This window comes from Littorina saxatilis, linkage group LG17 (genome assembly GCF_037325665.1).
Source record: "Littorina saxatilis isolate snail1 linkage group LG17, US_GU_Lsax_2.0, whole genome shotgun sequence".
In the NCBI taxonomy this organism is placed as follows: domain Eukaryota; kingdom Metazoa; phylum Mollusca; class Gastropoda; order Littorinimorpha; family Littorinidae; genus Littorina; species Littorina saxatilis.
Genome location: NC_090261.1, coordinates 57,856,249 through 57,878,748, shown reverse-complemented (window position 1 = coordinate 57,878,748; position 22,500 = coordinate 57,856,249). Strand labels below are relative to the sequence as shown.

The following is a 22,500-nucleotide window of genomic DNA, read 5'->3' as shown; positions in this document are numbered from 1 at the left end:
AGAATGAGACCCGAAGGGAAGTAACTCATTTTTTACCTGAGTTCAGGATGGGTCCAAAAAGTGTTCGAGACAATCTGCAAAATTAATTCTTTAAAAATTGCTCGCTCTTTACGTAGGGCACCTAGGATGTTCCCGTTTGGTGAGCGTTCACATGGAAGGATGTTTGTACTGTGTGTGAAAGCCTGACAGTATCCGTCATGGTTTACGGGAGGCTTACTGTCCGGGCGTGATTTCCGGTATTGAATATTCACAACAGCCGTCCAGCACCAAAACGAGGCGCCATTGTTGTAGAGGAGCAAGTCCACGAAAATAAGTTCTTTGAAAATTTCTCACGCTCGACAGAAAGCAGCCAGGATGTTTCCGTTCGGTGAGCGTTCAAATGGAAGTATGCTTGTACTGTATGTAGACGATTGGGGAGCTCTGTGATGGTTTACGGGAGGCTTACTGTGCCTTTAAGGAGCTCAAGATTACCGTCTCGTTTGAGAGATACGTCCCTATTACCAATGAGGAAGAATGTTTTCTTTTCAAAAGCATTTTCCCCATTGTTGTTGTTGTTGTTGCTATTTAGAACCTTTCGAACAACTCCGGGAAACGGATTGATGCAAAACTAAGTTTGGAGTGCGTGTACACTTTCCACAGCAGTCCCCTCGATTTCGTACCTATATGCAGCGTATTCTGAAGTAGACAGGTAAATAGCGGTTCCATCTGGTGTGGTCATGGTCAACGCAGGAGCCACGACAAGCTTGAAGTCACACTGCTTCATGGCTGGCGTGCACTGCCCACCCTCCACAGTTGGAGTGTACTCTTGACACATCTTGGTCTGAGTCATCACCGACTCAAGTTGATAGGCCAAGATCACGAGGAAGGCCAGGGTCGGGCTGCACCTGAAAACATATACGACGGAACCCTCTTTTACTATTTAAAAAAAAGAAGAAGAATTAAGGTTTTCTGCTCATGGAATCCTTAAAATAAATGTATCTCCATTGATTTCTGTACTGTGTGTCAAGGCACAGTCCTTCCAGTGGGAACAGTTCTGCTCCATATCTCAGACTTGTCCAAGCTTTTACAAGAGATAAGACTATCGTTGAACTTGGAAATATACCAAAAGTCAACATACTGAATGTTTTCAATGAAAAGCTCGATTTTTAAAGAGGTTGTTTTTCAAAAGCCGATAAAAAACACACCAATTATATTAATAGACTCATTTTCACTCTGCACGGTAAGTTGTCAGGCTGCTGCTGTTTTGCTGAAAGTCGCGGGATGGGCTTTTTTATGTTATTTATGGGTAAGGGTGGACAGAGTTAAATGCCTCCAACTGATCCAAAAGACATATTCGAAATGAACGCGTGCATTTTTTTTACCCGTTATAATGCGGGTTCTATAAGGTTTCGGATCCGTTTGTTTGTCTCTCAGTCAGTCGAATGAGCTGAAATTTGGTGTGTTGCTCGGGAGAGGGGTACATGCGGTTTATAAATTCCTACCTGTCGTGAAAGGGGATATAATAAGAGCTTTACACGCCTTCCCACAGCCAGCGAGGGAACAAATCTATCGATTAAAGGGTTTAATGATGGGGACGCGTCTCAGTCTAACAGTTGTCGGAGAAATGTGCAGTAAACAATTTCGGACCCGTTAACAGCTAGTGAAACCTTTATTCACCAAGCATGGGTGCGTACACTAGTAAGATTTTTTTTAAAAATCCGAAACAGCTGTTTTCAAAGACGTGAACGCGTAACGTCTTGGTTGAAAAAAAACCTATTCAGTCACGGACATGAAACTGAAATTCCGGAAAATAATCGCTGGCATGCTGCTGTTAGTGTTAGCAATCTCAGAAATTATGTCTTGTTTGAACAAATTCTCACGCAAAAATCATGATTTCGAAAACAAGTACACAACAATGTGTATCAAATGGCTTTATAACAAAGATCTCGTTTTCATGCAAAAAATATCAAAACATTTGGAATACAATTTGTGTATATGTTATGCTCAATTGACACCCATGCGTTTTTCATAACGCTTTCTATCTCCTATTGTATCGGTGCATTCTGCTTCCAGAGCACTTGACTAGATATCGTAGTGACGCCCATTCGAATCCGGCCCGATGTAACACGAGAAAATTACTCCCACGAGATTTTTACTCTGGAGTAAAAAAATCGTACGAAACCTTTACTCTCTTTACGAAAAAATTACTCCACCCTAACACAAGCAAATAACTCCCCACGACAGGTGTACTCCGAATAAAAATTTCGTACGGACATTTTACTCCCCTGACGAATAAATAACGAATAGGCCTAAGTTACTCCTCCCTAACACGAGCAAATTACTCCCCACGACAGGTGTCCTCCCGAGTAAAAATTTCTTACGAAACTGTACTGTTACTCTCCTGTCCTCTTGTCAGTCCTGGTGGTGAAAGGGGTGGAGGGAATGGTAGCGCGAAATTCCGTTTGCGCGAGATCCCATATAGGCGTTATCCCCTTTCGCCCCCATTACCAATTTTTGCGACATTTCACAAGCCAAGCGTCAATTTACTTCCGTGTCATAATACCACCAGCGCCAAATTCTATTTTGGCGATATCCCGTTTCACCGCCATCCCATTTCGCCCCGATCCCGTTTTGCGACATTTCACTTTCGTGTCATACCACCATTTTGGCGGAATCCCGTTGTGCCGCCATTGCATTTTCGCCCCCATTCCTATTTCGCGACATTTCATTAGCCAAGTGTTATTTTACTATCGTGTCATACCATTAGCACGAACTCCCAATTTTGTGCCATCCCGTTTTGCCTCCGTACCATTTTGCCCCCATCCCGTTTTTGCGACATTTCACAGGGCCAACCGTCATTTTACAATCGTATCAGACCAATAGCGCGACATCCCATTTTCTCGCCATCCCATTTTCGCGTCATTCTACATGCCAAGCGTCACTTTACAATAGCATCATGTAACTAGAGAGACATTCCGTTTGCGTGACATCCCATTTTGCCGCGATCCCATGAGTACGTCGTGCAAGACGAACGTTCACCGCGAACTATAAACCCGGGAGTAAAAATATCGCACGAGATTTTTACTGGGAGTAACAATCTCGTAGGAGATTTATACTGGGAGTTGAAATTTGGGGAGTAAACATTTCGTGGAGGGAGTAATTTTTTCGTTTCTTGGGTAGTTCTGTTCTCGTACGAGATTGATACTGGGAGTAAAACTTTCACACTTTTTTAAATTTTTTATTCGGAGTCAATTTTTTGCGTCAACTATGTGTGCAGACCCTGAGACGGTATCCATTTCCCATGCCCGTGTCATCACGTAAAAGACCTCGGTCATTCTACCACAAGAGCATATTCGTCGGATAAATGTTTTGCAAAACTTTCCAATGCAGGACACGTAAGAGAACTTCATTAGTGACACTGACTGCTAAATTCCAATTATTTGTATCAATTTTATATCCAAACTGTCTTCTCCAAAATCCCTGTATTTTTTCTCTACGAGATCTTTTCGAATTTCTTTAACTGATCTCACTTTCTTTCCACAAAAGGTCGGAACGTCACAGACTAAAAAATTAACATCGCTAATATTGACAGTCTTTAAAAGGAGATGTACACTTGTACGAACAACATTATACTCCAACAATCTATTCGCATTGTAGCCCGTTCTTTCACACACTTGTTCATAGGAAGCAAAAAATGCATTCTCAAACACATCGCTCACATAGCCTACATTATACCACTTTTGATCCACTCCGTAAAAAAGAGAGGAGATTTCTTTCACAAACAACATCGTTGTTGTTCCACAACAAACCCGAGATAGAGTTACCTAGGCTGAATTGGTTGTTATCAAGCCGGGGGGGGGGGGGGGGGGGGGGTGGGTGGGTTAGGGGGGTACTCTTACTTCAACGGCGGTTTTGTGACACCTATAGCATACATTTCTAATCCGAAAAGTGTGTCAGATGGCCAAGTAGAGGGCATCTAATGGCATACAAAAGTTGAATGATTTGACACGGGAATGAATGTTTTTGTTTGGGTACGAAAATGGGTGCGTGAAAACTGTTTGTGAAGCGTTGATATTCATGCCATCTATAGTAACCTCTGCTGTAGCTTGAATTTTTGTTTTGACAACCACCCCCGTCCCATTATCGGCAACCCTTCACCCACCACGACCCCACGCTTACCTGTGTGCCACTCCCCCCCCCCCCCCCCTCACAACTGGTTTTCTCTCTCCTCATATTCCTTGAAGCGTAACTATTGCGTGAAAAGAATTCCCATTAAACGCTCTTTTTCTTTTTGGTTAGATGATCTTCCTGGTTCTTATTAATACTTATACTTTGTTGAGAAAGTTACGACATATCCTGTGGAGGAACACTGCAGTCTTCGTAGAGGGATATCATTACAGTGAAGTGCATTTGACCCGGATGCGTCCTAGGTTAAGTAAAACCTCCAGGTACCCCACGAACACAATACTGATTTCGACTGAAGGAATGTTCTTGCCGAGATAAAAAGGAAGCTTTATTGGGTTGCTAAACTATGGCTACAGTTGGGTGTGGAAGTTCACAAAACATAGCATATATATACATCAACTTTAATACGATGGAAGTCTTTAGCTGTGTCAGTGTGTGTGTGTGTGTGTGTGTGTGTTTTGTATGTGTGTGTGTGTGTGTGTGTGTGTGTGTGTTGTGTGTGTGTGTGTGTGTGTGTGTGTGTGTGTGTGTGTGTGTGTGTGTGTGTGTGTGCTTCGATCGTTTGGGGTTTGCAGTGCCTTGGCTGGTTGACTGTGCCAAAGGCATTGCACTTCTACTTAATTTGTTAGCATATTGTTTTTGTTTTTGTTTGTTCTTTGTTTATCATTTATCAGAATTATGTGTTGAATGTAAGGGTAGGTTGTAAGAAAAGGCGTTGCATTAGGCGCCGATTCGTGTCTGTCGCTCTTTCACTCTCTATCTATCTCTCGATAACACATGAAATACGCATATTAATTCGCACGCACATACTTAAACCAACGACATGAAATTACAAACATAAATATGCATAATCATATGCACGTTAACACGCCTGCTTAGGGGCATATCATGCAATGCTTTTCCAAAAACATCATTATGATGAAAAAATAATTCCTCGGATAAGAGAAAGAAATTGCCTCAATATTTCTTATATTCTAAGTCTCCATATAAGAAAAAAACACTTCGGATATAAGAAAGGAAAATCAATTTCCCGTCGTCTTTCTTATAAGCGGTTTCCACTGTATAAATGATGTTCATGAATATTTATTTTCCATGTTTTAGGGCAATTCTTAGATTGCTGTCCCAAAAAAGAACCATCATAAACATTATTTCATCAAAACAAAAATATGTTGCATCACAATGTTGCTGTCGATCTGAAACAATAGACTTATATGTTTCCAACCCCCATTTGTCTGTCTTTGCCATTTTGGTTTCCTAAACATCTGCTCCTTGAATGCAGCCATTTTGTGACATTCCTCTCTTGACAAAACGCACGCGTTCATTTCCAGTATACTGCTGCAAACAAAATGTACGAGTGAAGGGAGGTGGTGCACATGTTTGTGCAGACAAAATCCATTCAAAAAAAGATCATTTATTCGCTTGCGGCTTCGTGGCAGGCGGGAAAAAAATCAGCCAGATAAGTTTTCGTTATTGTTTGTCTGTGCACTTAACAGACCGTTGGGTCGATATATTTGTGAATGTATTGTTTTGTCAATAGCAAACGTTCCAACAACCTACCTTTCTTGTTTTTTGATTCTGAATTTTTTAATTGTTGTGTACTGGAGAAATGTGACCGTGTCCAAAATGCTATTTGGTCGAGGCATGGTTTCATGGGAATACCTGACACAGAACAAGATTTATGGGCGTATGCCAATTTGTTGGAACTTCCTTGCAGGGAACTTCCTTGTACACAGGCCTTTGACACTAACATAACTTGGATTACTAAATTTATCGTTTTATTTTGTTTGTCGGTATTTGCATCGTTAATCTCAGAAGTGGAGGTAGTGTTGTGCCTCGATCGAACAAAAGGGTGTTTTTTCATTTCATTACATAATTACAAACATGTTCAAAAAATATGTGAACACAATTTGATCCTGACATGACCGCGGAATCATACATGCTTTTAATATTTAAATAAAAAGAAAACACACCAGTAACCAGGTTAGGTAAGTTTAAATCAATATTTCGGCATGTAACTGCCTTCTTCAGGATGGTATGGAAAGAATGGAATGCTTTTAATAGTATACAGAGAAGCACTATATATAAATGTTCTATCATTATCATTATGAAAAACGAAGAGGTAAACACATACAACAATAATATTTCAAGCTTGGCCAGGTTGTGCACTCGGCGAATACATGGTCTGATTTAGGTACAATGCAAGAAGTAGGGCAGCATGATTGTTCAGCTATTTACATCAGGGACAAACAGCTATATTGAGTGACCTCGACCTTAGAATTCAATCGCAAACACTCTGTGAGGGACATCAGGGGGTGACGTTTCGACCGAAATGTCAAGACGGGTGTTTGTTTGGTCGACATTGACAAAGACACCATTGAACAAACGATAAAAACGACCGTATAATCTGGCACTAGCGAATATAATGAAATCATCGGCACGTTAGCGCTGACGCATTTCTGTAGAAGAAAAAAAATCGTGATCCTCTGAGTAAAAGAAGAAGAAAACAATTAATGTGCAGGCACGATGAGTTTTGAAGAACAACAAAACCCTCGAAGCGCCTTTTGAATTTTCCTTGTATTTGAAAATCTGGATGGGATTTCTTTCAAACTTGTTATTTTGGATTTTAAATTGCTCTGCACTTGGAATCGCGATAACATGTTAACAGTACAATGTTCACCAACGGAAACATTTCTATTCGTCAAAACTGAAGAAGAAAAAAACACCTAACAATTTATTATTTTGGTTTCCCCCTGTCCTAACACCTGTTCCTTGTCCCGGTGTAACACGAGAAAGTGGGAGTGGTAGCGCGACATTCCGTTTGCGCGACATTCCAAATGGGCGTTATTCCATTTTGCGACATTTCAATCAATCAATGAGGCTTATATCGCGCATATTCCGTGGGTACAGTTCTAGGCGCTCTGCAGTGATGCCGTGTGAGATGAAATTTTATACGGCCAGTAGATTGCAGCCATTTCGGCGCATATTTACCTTTCGCGGCCTATTATTCCAAGTCACACGGGTATAGGTAGACAATTATTAACCGTGCCTAAGCAATTTTGCCAGGAAAGACCCTTTTGTCAATCGTGGGATCTTTAACGTGCACACCCAATGTAGTGTACACGGGGGGAGGGTTCGGACACCGAAGAGAGTCTGCACACAAAGTTGACTCTGAAATAAATTTCCGCCGAACCTGGGATCGAACTCACGCTGACAGCGGCCAACTGAATACAAATCCAGCGCGCTACCAACTGAGCTATATCCCCGCCCCAAGCCAAGCGTCATTTTACTTCCGTGTCATACCACCAGCGCCACATCCCTTTTTGGCGCCATACCGTTTTGCCGCCTTCCCATTTCGTGCCCAGCCCACTTTTGCGACATTTCACAAGCTGAGCGTCATTTTACTACCGTGGCATACCACTAGCATCACATTCCATTTTGACGTCATCCCGTTTTGACACCATCGCATTGCGCCCCAATCTCTATTTCGCGACATTTCAAAAGCCAAGCGCGATACCCCATTTTGGTGCCATCGCGTTTTGCCGCAGATCCCATTTTGCCCCCCATCCTATTTTTGCGACATTTCACAAGCCAAGCGTCATTTTACTATCGTGTCATACCAATAGCGCGCCATCCTATTTTGGCGAATTCCCATTTTGGCGCCATCCTATTTTCGCGTCATTCTACTTGCCAAGCGTCACTTTACTATTGCATCATTCAACTAGAGAAACATTCTGTTTGTGCGACATCCCATTTTGCCGCCATGAGAACGTCGTGCAAGACGAACGTTCACCGCGAACTATAAACCAGGAAGTAGAAACCTAGTACTAGAAGTAAAAATCTCGTGCAAGATTTTACTGGGAGGAAACATTTGGGAAGTATTTTTTTCGTTCCTTGGGGAGCTTTTTTCTCGTACGAGATTCTTACTGGGAGTCAATTTTTCGTGGAGTAAAAATCTCGTATTACACCGGAACGCACTAAACCTATATGTTGTTTATAAAATGTTATTTATTAATGCTTGTATTGTATGATGAATTTGTAAAGCGGCATGAAACTGTTATCTGGCGGTGAACAGCGCTATAGAAGAATGTTTTTATATTATTATTATTATTATTATTATTATTAGTAGTAGTAGTAGTAGTAGTAGTAGTAGTAGTAGTAGTAGTAGTAGTAGTAGTAGTAGTAGTAGTAGTATAAAGAGCGGGTCCCGGGACGCACTAAGTTTCCGCTATCGTGCGTACTGTAGATACTCTTCTCAGACTGTAGTCGTCAGTCAAGTATAGTGCAAGCGCAAAATCACCGAGACAAACGTCTTTATAGAAGAAAAAAATTGCGCTCGCTAATTACCCTCGATGAACTTTTAGAACTAACACGTCACGCCACACTTTCAGGGTGACGTTTGTTTACTTTGACGTAATAGATTGCACGAGGCTTTAGAAGAGATCGAGGTTCCAAAACAAGCGTCTTCAATTTAGCTGCCTCGACTGCAGGACATTTTCAGTAAAATACACGTAAGTACAGTATGTAGGATAAACAGAATACTACATGGCTTGCTGTTTCGTACCAGATTTACACTCGTTGCTTTTTCAAATAGTGAACAGCTCGCTTTCGCTCGCAGTTCAATATTTAAAAAAAACCTCATGTAAATCTGTAGTATTCTCTATGTATCTTGGGGTTACCCTTGTTTGAGTGAAATTCCTCAATCCGAAAGGTGTCATAAGTAACCTAAATAGACGCCTTTAATTGTCTTAAACATTTGAATAAAATGACACAGGTATAACGTTTGTGCTTGATAAACAAAAATAGTTGTTGTTGTGCCATAGCTGAGTTTAGACATAATCCTACATACTAATAATAAGAAATAATATAGACACGTTCATACAACATAGAATTAGTTCTATTAAAGCATGTTCAGAATTGTCTTGACGCCACTGAAGGTATGGTTTGTGTAAACGACTTGCCAGACCAAAGCGTAAAAGGATTCAACACTTACCCGAAGGCCATTGCAGGGGTTATTAAAATTTAAAATTCGGTGTCTTGATCCCAACAATTTCTAATCTGTTCTGTAGAACGCGAATCAGCGCAACTGAGAAATATTTCGTCCTCCGGTGCTTAAAAGAGCAAAGCAGAAATCTTGAAACCAGGAAGTCACGTGACCTGTCACGCAAGCGAAACCTGGGAAAGCCCTCCCTGACCACCCCCCTCCCCCCAACACCCCCCCCCCCCGCTTGCGATCTCAAACAATCCTTACCCATAATCAACATATCCAGTAGCCACTTTAAATGTTTAGTCCTATGTTTTGGCATAAGTTAACGTCCGTTGGTACATTGTAAGAACCTGGTTCCCCCTCTCCCCTGTTTATCAAGAATGTTTTTCATTCCAAATAACGAAACGTATATAATCAAATATGCCTGCCACCACAATGAAATGTATCCTGGCCAAACACCTTATAACTCGGCTATTTGCACCTTCAAAAACATGTAATTTGCTTTTTAACCGACAACTAACTGGAACCTCATACAACATAAAAACACCATCCAAACACCTTCAGTTTAAATCTTAACACAAAACGATTTTCAACAATCATTTTCAGGGATATTCGTGAATCGTTTAAATAAAAAATGCTTACGCACATATTTGCGATTAAGATACTGTGATTCATCTTCTTTATATTTTTGCTGTTATCTTTTAAACAAAAACGGACATCTGTGACATTCAGCTTAACTCTTTGTCAATGCAATGTTTACTATAATATTTCAATATTTCCAAAACCTAACCACGGGTGGGCATTCAAAGAAAACAATTTCCAATACATCAGTTGCATCCTTTACAATATGTACAATTTTAACAATCAACCTTCACTTTCATTTTACATAATAAAATATTCATCGGATACATGTTTTGCGAAATTTTGCAATACAGGACACGTAAGCGAACTTCATTAGTGGCACTGACTGCTAAATTCCAATTCTTTCCACCAATTTCATATCCAAACGTTCTTCTCCAAAATCCCTCAGAACAGGGTGGGCTGTATTTGTTTTCTCTTGGAGAACTTTTCGAATGTCTTTAACTGATCTCACTTTCTTTCTACAAAAGGTCGGAACGTTACAGACAGAACAATTAACATCGCTAATATTTACAGTCTTTAAAAGGAGATGTACAGCTATACGAACAACATTATACTCCAGCAATCTATTCGCATTGTAGCCCGTTCTTTCACACACTTGTTAATAGGAAGCAAAAAGTCCGTTCTCAAACACATCGCTCACATACATTATATCACTTTTGATCCACTCCGTAAAAAAAGAATGGGTTGCCTTGACAAACAGTATCTTTGTTGTTCCACAAATCCGAGACAGAGTTACCATGACTGACTTGGTTGTTATCAAGCCATGGGAGGTACTCTTACTTCGGCTGCGGTCTCGTGACACCTATGGCGTCAATCTCTGATCCGAAAGTGTGCCAGATGGCCAAGTGGTAAAAAAGGTGGTGCACATGTTTGTGCAGACAAAATCCATTTTTGTTTTTTAATTGTTTTGCACTGGAGAAATGTGACCGTGTCCAAAATGCAGTTGGGTCGAGGCATGGTTTTATGGGAATACCTGATATAGAAAACTCTTCATGGGCGTATAATGACTTTTTGTTGGAACTTCCTTGTAGGGACACGTTATTTGTACACACGCCTTTGACTTTAACATAAATTGGATAACTAAATTTATCCTTTCCTTTTGTTTGTCGGTATTTGCATCGTTAATCTCAGAAGTGGAGGTGGTGTCATACATTTTTTGTCTCGATCGAACAAAAGGGTGTTCATATCATTTATCCAATTGATGGTACTTTGTATAGGCATCCCGTGAGAGCCTGTCAAACAAGGTCACCCCTAAAATCGACCTGACAAAAATCATAGCCCCGTATTTTAGCCCCAAATTTAGTTCCAGCACATCCTAATCTGTTACATACCCAGTTTGTAACGATCTTCTTTGGACTTGATTTTTCAAGGTCCATGTTACGCTTTTGGGACCATGACTGTGAGAATGACCGAGTTTTGTTGTTGTAGATATCCTGTTTTGTTCGAGACAATAGTAACGCGCTTCGAGCTGTAGAGAAGCTCTATATAAATGTTCTATTATTATCATTATGAAAAACGAAGATGGAAAAGATTATATAACAATAATATTTTAAGTTTGGCCAGGTCGTGCACTCAGTGAATACATGGTCCGATTTACGTACAATGCAGGAAGTAGAGCAGTAGAATTGTTCATCTATTTAAATCAGAGACAAACAGCTATATTGAGGGACCTCGACCTTAGAATTCAATCGCAAACACTCTGTGAGAGACACCTTGCGTGACGATTCCACCGAAATGTCAAGACGGGTGTTTTTTGGTCGACATTGACAAAGACACTATTGATCAAACGATTAAAACGACGATATAATCTGACACTAGCGAATACAATACACTCAGGCAGGCAGACGCATTTTTGTAGAACAAAAACAAATCGTGATCCTCTGAATAAAAGAAAAATGTAATATGCATGCTCGGGGAGTTTTTTGAGAGTATCGAATGACTCGAAGCTCCTTTAGAATGTTCCTTGTATTTGCAAATCTGGGTGGGACTTTTTTCAAACTTTTTATTCTGAATTTTAAGTTGCTCTGCAATAGGAATCGCAATTACATGTTATCAGTACACTGTCAACCAAAGGAAACATTTCCATTCGTCAAAACTGAGAAAAAAACCGAATAAAAACAATTAACAAATACATAGCAATCCTTAATGGGCTACGATGGTTATTATGATGTCATATTGGAAACATGTGGTTCTAGGACAATCCCCACCCGGACTTCACCCCCCCGGACTTTTCCCCCCAGACAATGATCCCCCCCTGCACATTTCCCGCCTGGGACTTCTCCCCCCTAGGACTTCTTCCCCCCGGTCAATTTACCCCCGGACTTATCCCCCCGGGTCTATTTCCCTCCCGGACAATACCCTTCTGGGTATTAATTTCATAATAGTTTCTTCAATCATCGTTTTTATCACACTTAAAGAGTAAGGCGCACGTGAGCTAACATGTTTTGTTTCAGTGGCTGTGTGAAGGAAATCACGAATAACACTGTAACAGGCAAAGTTTGACAGTGATATCCTACACGCTTTTAGAGCGCTAACCAGAGATATAGCGTGACATAGCAAAGTGTGTTGCACGCACTGTGAATTCAGCTCACTGACCGGGGATAGTTGACGTTGTAAATAGCAACTAGGGTATTGTTACACTTTACCACTGTCCTTGGACATTGAGGGGTTGTCCAAGTAATCGGCCGGGAGGAAGGAAACCCGGATAGATGCGACAGTAAAGCACTTAACAGTGCGTCGTATAACCGGTCTGAGAGGGAGATAGTGGCCAGATGACAAGTGTGAAGGATCTGAGAAGTCGCCGAAGTATCATAACTCTAGACCAGCATAGCTGAAATTCGACGGGATTTCGCGAAGTTAGTGCAAGGTTATGGTTGTCCGTATAGTTGGACCATAGAGGTCACAGGACGAAAGGAACTGAGTAGACCGAGGTCGCCAGTGGAAGGAATTAGTATTCAGATACATATCCTAGTGAACGGCCATTGACGCTGTGTAATTCTGTGTATGAACAGAGTTAAAATATGTCTATAAGATCTTAAGTACCTAAGATATAATGAGTGTTTAGTAGGCTGTGAAGGAAATCACGAATAACACTAACAGTCAAAGTTTGACAGTGATATCATCCACGCTTTTAGAAGCGCTAACCAGAGATCTAGCGTGACATAGCGAAGTGTGGTACACGAACTGTGAATTCAGCTCACTGACCGAGGAGAGTTGACGTTGTAAATCGCAACGAAGATATCGTTACACTTAACCACAGAGAGGGGTTGTCACAGTTATCGACCGGGAGAAAGGAAGCCCGAGTAAAGCACTTAACAGGTAAATGGAATAAGCATTTGAATATCGCTAATGTTTATCGCATGAGTTGAATCGACTAACACTGTAAACTGTAAACATAGCAGACAGATATATAAGACAAGATGTCCGCTATTTATGTTGTGCAGTGCGTCATATAACCGGTCTGAAAGGAAGATAGTGGCCAGATGACAGTATGAAGGATCTGAGAAGCCGCCGAAGTATCATGCCTATAGACCCGCATAGCTGAGATTCGACGGGATTTCGAGAAGCTAGTGCAAGGTTATGGTTGTCCGTATAGTTGGACCATAGAGGTCACATGGCGATAGAAACTGAGTAGACCGAGGTCGCCAGTGGAAGTAATTAGTAGTTAAATACATTTCCTAGTGAACGGCCATAGACGCTGTGTAATTCTGTGTATGAACAGAGTTAAAATATGTCTACAAGATCTTAATCATTTAAGATATAAGGAATGTTTAGTAGGCAGAGCAGACGGTGATTTAAGTCTGCCGGAATAGGAACTATAACTGTTTTTTTGACTACACACGAGCCGTGAGTCGATACCCGTAAAATAGATATCGTGTGCCTGTGAGTTCACGGACTGTTTGTGTATTTCTCTACCTAAGTGAAGGGTAGAGAGTTTTGATAGTGCAATTGTGTACGAGATTGTAATCTCGAGTTGTTTTTGCCTACAAAACTGTGAGTACCGGATTTTTGAATACCTAACATTTATGTTTATGATTGTGTGTATTTGTGTGTATGTTGTCATAGCTGAATAATACAGTGGAGGGAACCTACATTTGGAGTTGTGTTTGATTCCTGTATGACAGCATATTAGCTCATTTGCATTCATTCACAATGGTGACCCCAAGTTTGTGCCTTTCATAAGGCCGTAAACGCGAACCTTCTTTTGAAGGAGTCATTAATGAGTTCCTAACTCAAATTGAGTTAAACTTAAAATAATAACTTAACCAATTTCGCCTTTTGTCCATCGTCATATACGTTTGTATTGTGTAAGTTATTTCTAGATCAGAAGTAGATAGATTTTTTTCTGCTTTTCTACCTCTCCTGTGTTCCATATTGGGACGGGTTGAAATTTTGCTGTTGTGGTTGTTTTGATTTACCTATTGTTCTGGTTTACATTTTTATAGTGTTTATAGTTTATCGAAGAAGTAAAGTTGATAAAGTTGTTTAAATAATGTAAAGTTTTGTTTTTTTAAAATTTGCTTTGATTTTTTGACAAGAAAATAGGTTTACTACCTGAGTACCGGGACAGTAGTTTATTTTGAAAGATCTAGATACACACACACAACATTTGAGAGGATGGCCAGTTGGGTGTTGGCTGTGGAAGGATTGGTCTAGAAAATGGCCTGGTTAGATTGTTGATATGTGTTTCCGTTTCTGAGATTCTAAATAATTATGGAACAGCCTACGTGCTGTGCCTTTAAGATTCTTGTTACCAATATAAACTGAGCAAAACAAAAATTAATATTGCACGCATTTTCGTACCCCCAACTAAACCATTCATTCCCGTGTCATTTTATTCAAACTTTATATGCCATTGGAGGCCCTTCACTTGGCTACCGGGAACACTTTTCGGGTCAAAGATTTCTGTTGTGGGTATCACGTGACAGTCATCGATGTGGCGACTAGATTTCCGGAAGCAATACCACTGAAGAAGATAGACTCTGTTTTCTGTAACAGATGAGCTATTCGCGAAGAAGAAAGCCACTGCCCTCCCTAAATTGATTTCCCCATCAGAACTTCCCGAGACTTTCAGCAAGTTCTTTGACCAGAAGATCTCTGACATTCACAAAGGTCTTGACTCGCCCAAAACAAAAATTTCCTTCCCCGCCTTTTCAGTTACCCCCCCCCCCCCCCCCCCCTTACACGGTTTAGCCCTGTCTCTGAGAAGTTCCAAAATCCTGCCTACTTGGCCCCATTCCCACGTCATTAATGAAAACTTGCCTGGATTTCCTTGTTCCTGTTGTAACGAAAATCATACACTTTTCTCTCCAGTCTGGATCTGTGCCTGCACAGTTTAAAGAGGCAGTCATAACACCACTTCTAAAAAAGCCAGGCATTGACACTGAGTGCTCAAAGAACTATTAAACCTATTTCCAACTTACCTTTTCTGACTAAGCTGTTAGAAAAGTGTGTGCAAAATATGCCTCGAATCGCCCCGAGAATTACTTGTATCATATTCAGTTTTAAATAATAACAGCACACATGAGGAATACTTCAATTCTGCGAGACTACGTGTGTGTGTGTGTGTGTGTGTGTGTGTGTGTGTGTGTGTGTGTGTGTGTGTGTGTGTGTGTGTGTATGTGTGTGTGCGCGCGTGCGCGCGTGTTTTTCTGCTCAGGGAATGAGTATTTGCCTACTACCTAACAAGTCATGTGTATACATTCACTGATAGGAAGCCCTGACCTGGATTCGCCAAATATGCGTTTTGAACACACACACACACACACACACACACACACACACACACACACACACACACACACACACACACACACACACACACTTTCATGATATGCAGACAGACAAACCAGCAGCAGACAGACAGAGCCTCAAACAGACAATTCGCAAAACACTAATACACTTTTCACGTTTCAAGGTACAGCAGATGAGCAAGGTAATGAGCAGACGCAGAAGGACACTAGCTTTCTGTGTAATGGTTTATTATATACTAATGAGCATCCTTACTATTACATGGACAAATACAGCTTGTCCAATCCAAAATGAATGATCAAATTAACAGTAAGTAACAAGCTAAAGAAAAACAGTCGTAAAAGTGACAACACATAATAAATTATCAGGAGTGACATTGAGATTCACAGGTTGAGAGGTTAAATCTGTTTTTGTGATAAGGAGTGCAATTCAAATAAACGTAATTCATTAGTAGGTAAAGGGAATACAAAAACATATTCACGTTTTGTAGCATCGGGCAATCTAAACAAAGTATGATTAGTTGTGAGACCGACCGGTAATTATTTTCAGCAATGTTATTCTTGAATCTTATTATTCAGCAAGTCTGAGTTTCACAGGAGCCAAAGCACACAATGTTTAATTTCATACCATCATCGTTGTGTACAAAAGTGGCAATTCATACACCTCAATGAGTTACGCAAAAACATTGCTATGGCTCCGAATGAACTGTTGGATAGATCAAACATTGTACTATTCCGATTAAAATCTCTCACGTATGTGGATGAATTTGCGTGAATATGAGGATTCTTTTCGTTCTCGTTCGCCGTACGGAATACCAGGCTTGAATAAGGAGCCCTATCACTATCGTCAGGGGTTTGCAGTACGCTATAGTTATGGTTCTCTTCGACTGTGACGTCATTGCTTGCAGCTTCCGGTGATGGTGTCATCTGATGACGTAATTATAAGAGCCAGGTTGTCAGATCCTCCACCTGCATAACATTCCATAAGAGAAAAAAGTAAATTATCAATCATTCAACGTTTCAACGAAAAATACATAAGATTCAACCAAAATACGCAATATTATAATAATAAAAGTAAAATATGCAAACTTACCCAAAAAGATTAACGCTACCGCCAGACCTGTTTACCCCCATAAGTGTTTTGGAGTAATGCTCAGCCCCAAAAATAGTAATCCTGGCACAAAAATAGTGATCATCCAGCATTCGTCGCCAATTACAACGCACATGACAACTGTGTCTGCGAAACGCAATCATGCACATATATATCCATCATTCACACATCAGTCAGTTTTTGTAGTCATCATAATTTCAAAGAAGATCACATCAAAAGCACATGCATCACTGATTCTTTTTCTTTTGCTCGTAGTAGGCCTTTTTCAGTGTGTCAAGCGCTTCTCTACTACTTGCGCTTGCCGAATGAGTGAGGGCGAGACTTCACCACTAGAATATGGCTCTCCAGCGTCTCATCAGACAGACATGATCTCTGGTCAGTCCTGTGCATTTTCACCCCATTTTTCCATTGAAAAAAACAATGCCAAACATGTGAATAGATAAAAAAAAAAAATAAAAAAAAAAAAATTAATTTTTAAATTTTTTTTTAACATTTTTTTTATTTATGAAAATCGTAGTCTTGACACGGATAGCGGAATGGCGTATTTTTTTCAGAAAATCGTAATAAATTACGCCAAAATCGTAAGGGTAAACAGGTCTGTACCGCCTTTCTCTAAAAACATAACATCACAATAACTTGGATTGTGTTGTTTGATACTTTCAGTGTTTTTAACCTTCGCCGTAGGTCGTGAGTACTTTAGTAACAGTCCGGACTTTAATTGCGAATATCTCAAAAACTAGGTGGAATTCTGTAATGAGCTTTTGGAAATACCTCAAACACCTAAAAATCTATTATCTCCTAAACCCGCATTAAAATTGATTGACAGGTAATTAAATAAACAAAGGTCAAACATTGACTATCTTCGCACCACGTCGTGAGACACTATGTAACCATACTTCTAACAGTGTAATGGGACTTTCTGGTTCTCTTTCTGAGAAGAGTTCTGATCTATTTCAAGATGGCTCAAGGAACAAGCAGCGAACTCGAGCGGGAGTTTGAGAACCGCGGGTAAGTTTTTCTTCTACATCCTGTTCTTTTTGTATCGTGTGCATTGGATAAAGTTGTGTTCTACACACGTGAACAGCTCAGATCATGGGTCAATAAAGTGTTACACAGATGGTCAAAATTAAAGTACAAGATATTGCACTGGAAGTGGTACTACACTGTTGCTTAGTGTCTGTATGAAACTACAAGGTGAAAATAGAAAAAGAAAAACACGATTCTTGACTTTGATGCGCTTTTTTCTGCTCGTAAACACACATTCTTCTACTCATCACAGCATGCCCCATTATTGAGTTTAAAACACCAATTAAATTTGTTTTGAATAAAACTCACAATTTTACAATAAGAATTTAGAGACCTGAATCAATTAGGTATATCATACTTAGTTTGACTTTTGCAAAACTAAGTAATTACACATTTAATTGAATCAGTCAGACAGACGGAGACATAGAGAGACAGACAGAGGGCAAACACAAATCTGAGAAAGAAACCCCTTTAAAAATGTTACCATGTTTGAAATGAAACATCGCAAGGTGAAGCCATAATTCATCACCTTTCAGTATGACGTCATGAGCGTGTTCCACACTTGAAATGACGTGCTTTTGGAGCTTGGAAGTATAATTTCCATTCAACGATCCGAGTTTGTTAAGTTTGAGCATATTTTCAACGTCAAACACCATGAAACTATATATATTTGGAATCAGAAAATGATAAGGAATAGATAGAAGTTGCTTTTAAGTGTCTTTTTTCATAAATAAAGATAGTGGTTATTTATCGGTTTTCTTCATTTTTAAGCATAATTATCAATACAAAACAACAAAACTATATAGTTTTAGATACAGGACGCAATAGGGAATACACCAATATAAATTTTCTGTTTCAAATATTAGTTTTTAAAAATGTAAAAAAAATGACATATTTCGAACAAACATTTCAATAACAAAACTTTAAGTGACCAAGCTGAAATGCAATCCCATAATCCGGCCAAGATCTGAGATTGTGTGATAAGAAATTCGATCAAATTGATGAAAAACTGTAACTGTGAAAGTGCTGCCTCGACCTTTTGGCAAACGATAAAATATGACGTCATCAAACTGTCCTATCAATAAACGGAAAAAACCTTCTATGAGAAAATCCAATCAAAAATATCCATATCAAATTTCATAAAGATCCACTCAGTATATTATGAGATATGATCTGCAGTGTGAAAAAAAACAATCTCACGCCCATAACGCAACTTATTTGGTCGTGTTCTGCCGATACTATAATGTTTTTCTTTCCTAAAACACACTATAATAGTAGCCCTTCCCAATGTCTATGCTAAAACTGACTTGTCTGTGTTGTCAATGATTTTGCAACAGTGTGAGAACAAAAAGTTTAACAAATCTCACGCCCATAACGTTGTGACACAAAAACTCATTTGGTCGTGTTCTGCCGATACTATAATGTTTTTCTTTCTTAAAACACACTATAATAGTAGCCCTTCCCAAATGCAATGCTAAAAATGACTGGTCTGTGTTGTCAATGATTTTCTGCGAGAATGCGATCTATCTGTTTGTCGCAAAGACCGTGTGACACGAAAGTTATGAGCGGAAGACAAATCTGCTGAGTGCAATTACGTTTCAGAAGATAGTTGGTTAAAACAGTTTATCACTCAGACACGCAAAGGAACACTATAACTTTATTATTCAGGCCATATATTTGCTTTCCTTTGTCATGTATGAAAGCACTGGCCTTGGTTGAAGAAAGTGACCTGACGCTGTGCAACAAATGTGTCGCCATTTTCCGCCGTGTTTTGTAAATAAAACGTGTTTACTACCCACACATAAAAAACGATGCTGTTGGTTCTTTTTATTTTCTTATTGTTTGATTCATGCTTAGCAGTTTAGTATGCTTTGTTTTCTTCTCAATTCAATGGATGGCTATAAAATAAGCATTTAAATGTGAAGGTGTTAACATTACCCATGATCTGAGCTGTTCACACGTACATGTACATAATACGTCGCTGTGCATCCAGTTTTCTGGCATTATTGCGATTGGGGGGGTCAGAAGAGTTCTCAACTTTCAAGGGGCCAGTTCGGGGTTGTGTTATTTTCAACCATACACATTGAGTAGTGGATTTGTAGATTGAAACCCTGATTGGGCCTTCGATGTTTACACAGAAGTTTTCAGACAAAATCGCGATTGTAAGGGAGATAATTGTGGGTTCGATGTCAAAATAAAAGCTGAGTTATGGTTCCTGTTTATTTCAGGTAAGAATTAACTTGGTGCGTAATTACACAACATGTACAAGATAAATGTAAGTACAAAATCGGAAATATATTTAGTTTGATAATCTAATTCAATGAAAAGCCTGATTTCTGTATTTTTTTTCCTTCTTGTTCTTGTTTTGTTTACCCGTGCATGTTTTTCCTTCTTTGAGAAGTATGGTTACATGGGTACTCACGACGTGCTGCAAAGAATGTTTTTAGCGACCAACGGCGAAGGTTAATTAGGTCAGTCCCTTATCTAGTGTTGGTGTGTCGACCTTACCCAACCACACATTGCACACACATACATTTAATCAAAAATCCCCCAGCTTGCAACACTATTTTTTGCAATTATACTTTACTTTGAATAGCCAATCCTTGCATGGCGACCGCTGGTGCAGATTGTGACGTCTGTTTGGATCGTCTTCGAATTCTGGAAAGAAAGTCTAAAGTTTTAACAGTCTTAGCAGACTCACGGGTTTTTGCGTACAAGTAGGTTGACTTGCTAATTCTCACATGGAATGGCTTGGGTAAATTATTTACATCTCTGTAACAGCTTTTTTTTTCTTCTCAGAACTATTCCATTTTGTTCAGATAATCAATCTAGCTACTTGCTATTATCATTCTAAGGCTGAGTAAAATAAAGTTATACATAAATAAATAAACAACCTCCTGATATGACGAGCACAGTAACCGTCATATGCTCATGTAACCTCACAATAAACTTATGAACATGATTTAAAAACAAAATCATTGATCTAGGGTGGAATTTAATCAACAGGTATACAACTCCACTACAATCTTCGCCTATCATGTACTTCAGTCGATTACATACCAAAAACTAAAAGGTAAGATAGAAGACAGCGAGTTTGAGAGCTTGAAATACTTGAGAGCACGAAATGATTGAGTTTTTATTATTAACATAACTGGTACCTAAGTAGCACTTACATTCCAACGATAAGAATGCTGAGAGCGATGACACAAAGTCCTCCAAACACCGCACCTGCAATGGGGCCTGCCAGGTTTTGACTGTCTTCACTTGAAGCATATTCTGCAGTTACAATCAAGATTATTGGAATGGACGGATAGACGAAGTTAGAATGGGTGCAGATTTATTCCTGATACATTTACAATTATTAGAAGCAAATACTTTAAGGTACTTACTTTGCCTTTACAAACTATATACCTCTACAGAAATATCATTCGTTATATAAACAGGCTATCACTTGCATCATCTTAACACATTCGTCAAATTTCGCTGAAACTGACAATGGCAGCTTTATCCCGAACAATGGATTCTTGGAGAACACAGCAGTTGTAAAATAAACGAGAGAAAACACACAATTACCTCATGAACAACAGGGCCGGAGTAGGCTAAGAGGAGGGGGGGGTTGCCAGTGGGGGTCAGGGGGCGATGCCCCCTGAAGCTGATGGGTAGGTCATATTCTGAGATAGCAAAATGGTCGCTCCTTGCATGAAACGGCATAAAATAAACAATAATAAAAAATGTATTAAATAAGTGAGGTACATGTTTAGGCTAGGGGGGGGGGGGGTTGCGCAACCCCCATAACCCCCCCCCCCCCGGTAGTCCGGCCCTGAACAAACTGAAACTCGGGACTGAACAAACCACGCTCATGAAGATCCTCCCACGTTTGGCCCACGATTGGCCACGGTCTGGGGTTTGACGGCGATATGCCCCGATTTAATAACTCTTTTAGATCGGCGTGATCGACATGGTCGTGGTAAGGACGTAGGGCTTTATGACGGGGCCCTTATGATGAAAATGTCACCGAGAGAAACGTCATTGTAGGAACACTTTTATCCTTTGCTGTTTTACCTGGAATAATTTTGAGAACTTACACGCCACGCTATACTTTCTAGGGTGACGCCCTTTTGCTTTGACGTCAAGTATTCACGAGGTTTTGAAAGAGACCGAGGTTCCCTTAGGCGCCTCTTCAATTTGGGCGCCTCGGCTGCGGGACGTTTTGAGCAAAATACAGCCAAGTACGGTATGTAGGATAAACAAAATACTAAATGGCTTTTTGTGTTGCTTTCGTTCGCATTTCACTATTTAAAAAAGGAATTCGTGTTATCTGGAACGACAAAGCAAGCCATGTATTATTCTCTATATCAGTTCTGGCTGGCATACTCCCAATCCATGTCTACAGTGGAACCCGCTAATAGGAAAGTCCAGGGGAAATTGGTTTTGCTTTCTAATATCCGAGGTTTTTCTAATCTATAAGAAATATTGTTCTCTTCTCCGTGCCTGTCTAGCCCTTCCAGTCAGTCTGGATCACATCCGGTGCAAGCATTGCAAAATCAAAGTTGAGTTTCTGTCCTATATCCGAGGAAATTGTGTCGAGGTAAATAAAAACTCCTTTCTTATAACCGGTACTTTCTTATAAAGGAGTTTTTCTTATCCAGATAATTTTAAGTGGAAGAAAGAAGGCATTTGGCATTGAAATAAAAAGACCTTTCCTGTAAGCGATGTTTCTTATATTAAAGCGATTTTCTTATGGGTTTGACTGTATATATTTACCTTTAGCAGACGCAGGAAAGTTGTCAGGTTTAGGAAATCCGTCTGGAGGGGCCCCCAGT

At 39.9% G+C, this 22,500-nt stretch overlaps 2 protein-coding genes across 2 annotated transcripts in view; both read right to left on the bottom strand.

Annotated features, from left to right (window-relative positions):
* LOC138951773 (uncharacterized) overlaps window positions 1-9,273 on the bottom strand; it is a 26,711-nt gene extending 17,438 nt beyond the window's left edge. The window contains exons 1-2 of the mRNA XM_070323324.1: window positions 9,155-9,273; window positions 660-884 (exon numbers count right to left, since the gene is read on the bottom strand). Of these exons, the coding sequence (XP_070179425.1) occupies window positions 660-884; window positions 9,155-9,165 (236 nt within the window). The 5' untranslated portion in view covers window positions 9,166-9,273. The remainder of the gene's footprint in view (window positions 1-659; window positions 885-9,154) is intronic.
* Window positions 9,274-15,756: 6,483 nt separating this feature from the next.
* LOC138951776 (uncharacterized) overlaps window positions 15,757-22,500 on the bottom strand; it is a 45,917-nt gene continuing 39,173 nt past the window's right edge. Inside the window, exons 11-14 of the mRNA XM_070323326.1 lie at window positions 22,442-22,500; window positions 20,851-20,953; window positions 20,265-20,335; window positions 15,757-16,509 (exon numbers count right to left, since the gene is read on the bottom strand). The exon at window positions 22,442-22,500 is cut by the window's right edge and continues 114 nt beyond it. Of these exons, the coding sequence (XP_070179427.1) occupies window positions 16,436-16,509; window positions 20,265-20,335; window positions 20,851-20,953; window positions 22,442-22,500 (307 nt within the window). The 3' untranslated portion in view covers window positions 15,757-16,435. The remainder of the gene's footprint in view (window positions 16,510-20,264; window positions 20,336-20,850; window positions 20,954-22,441) is intronic.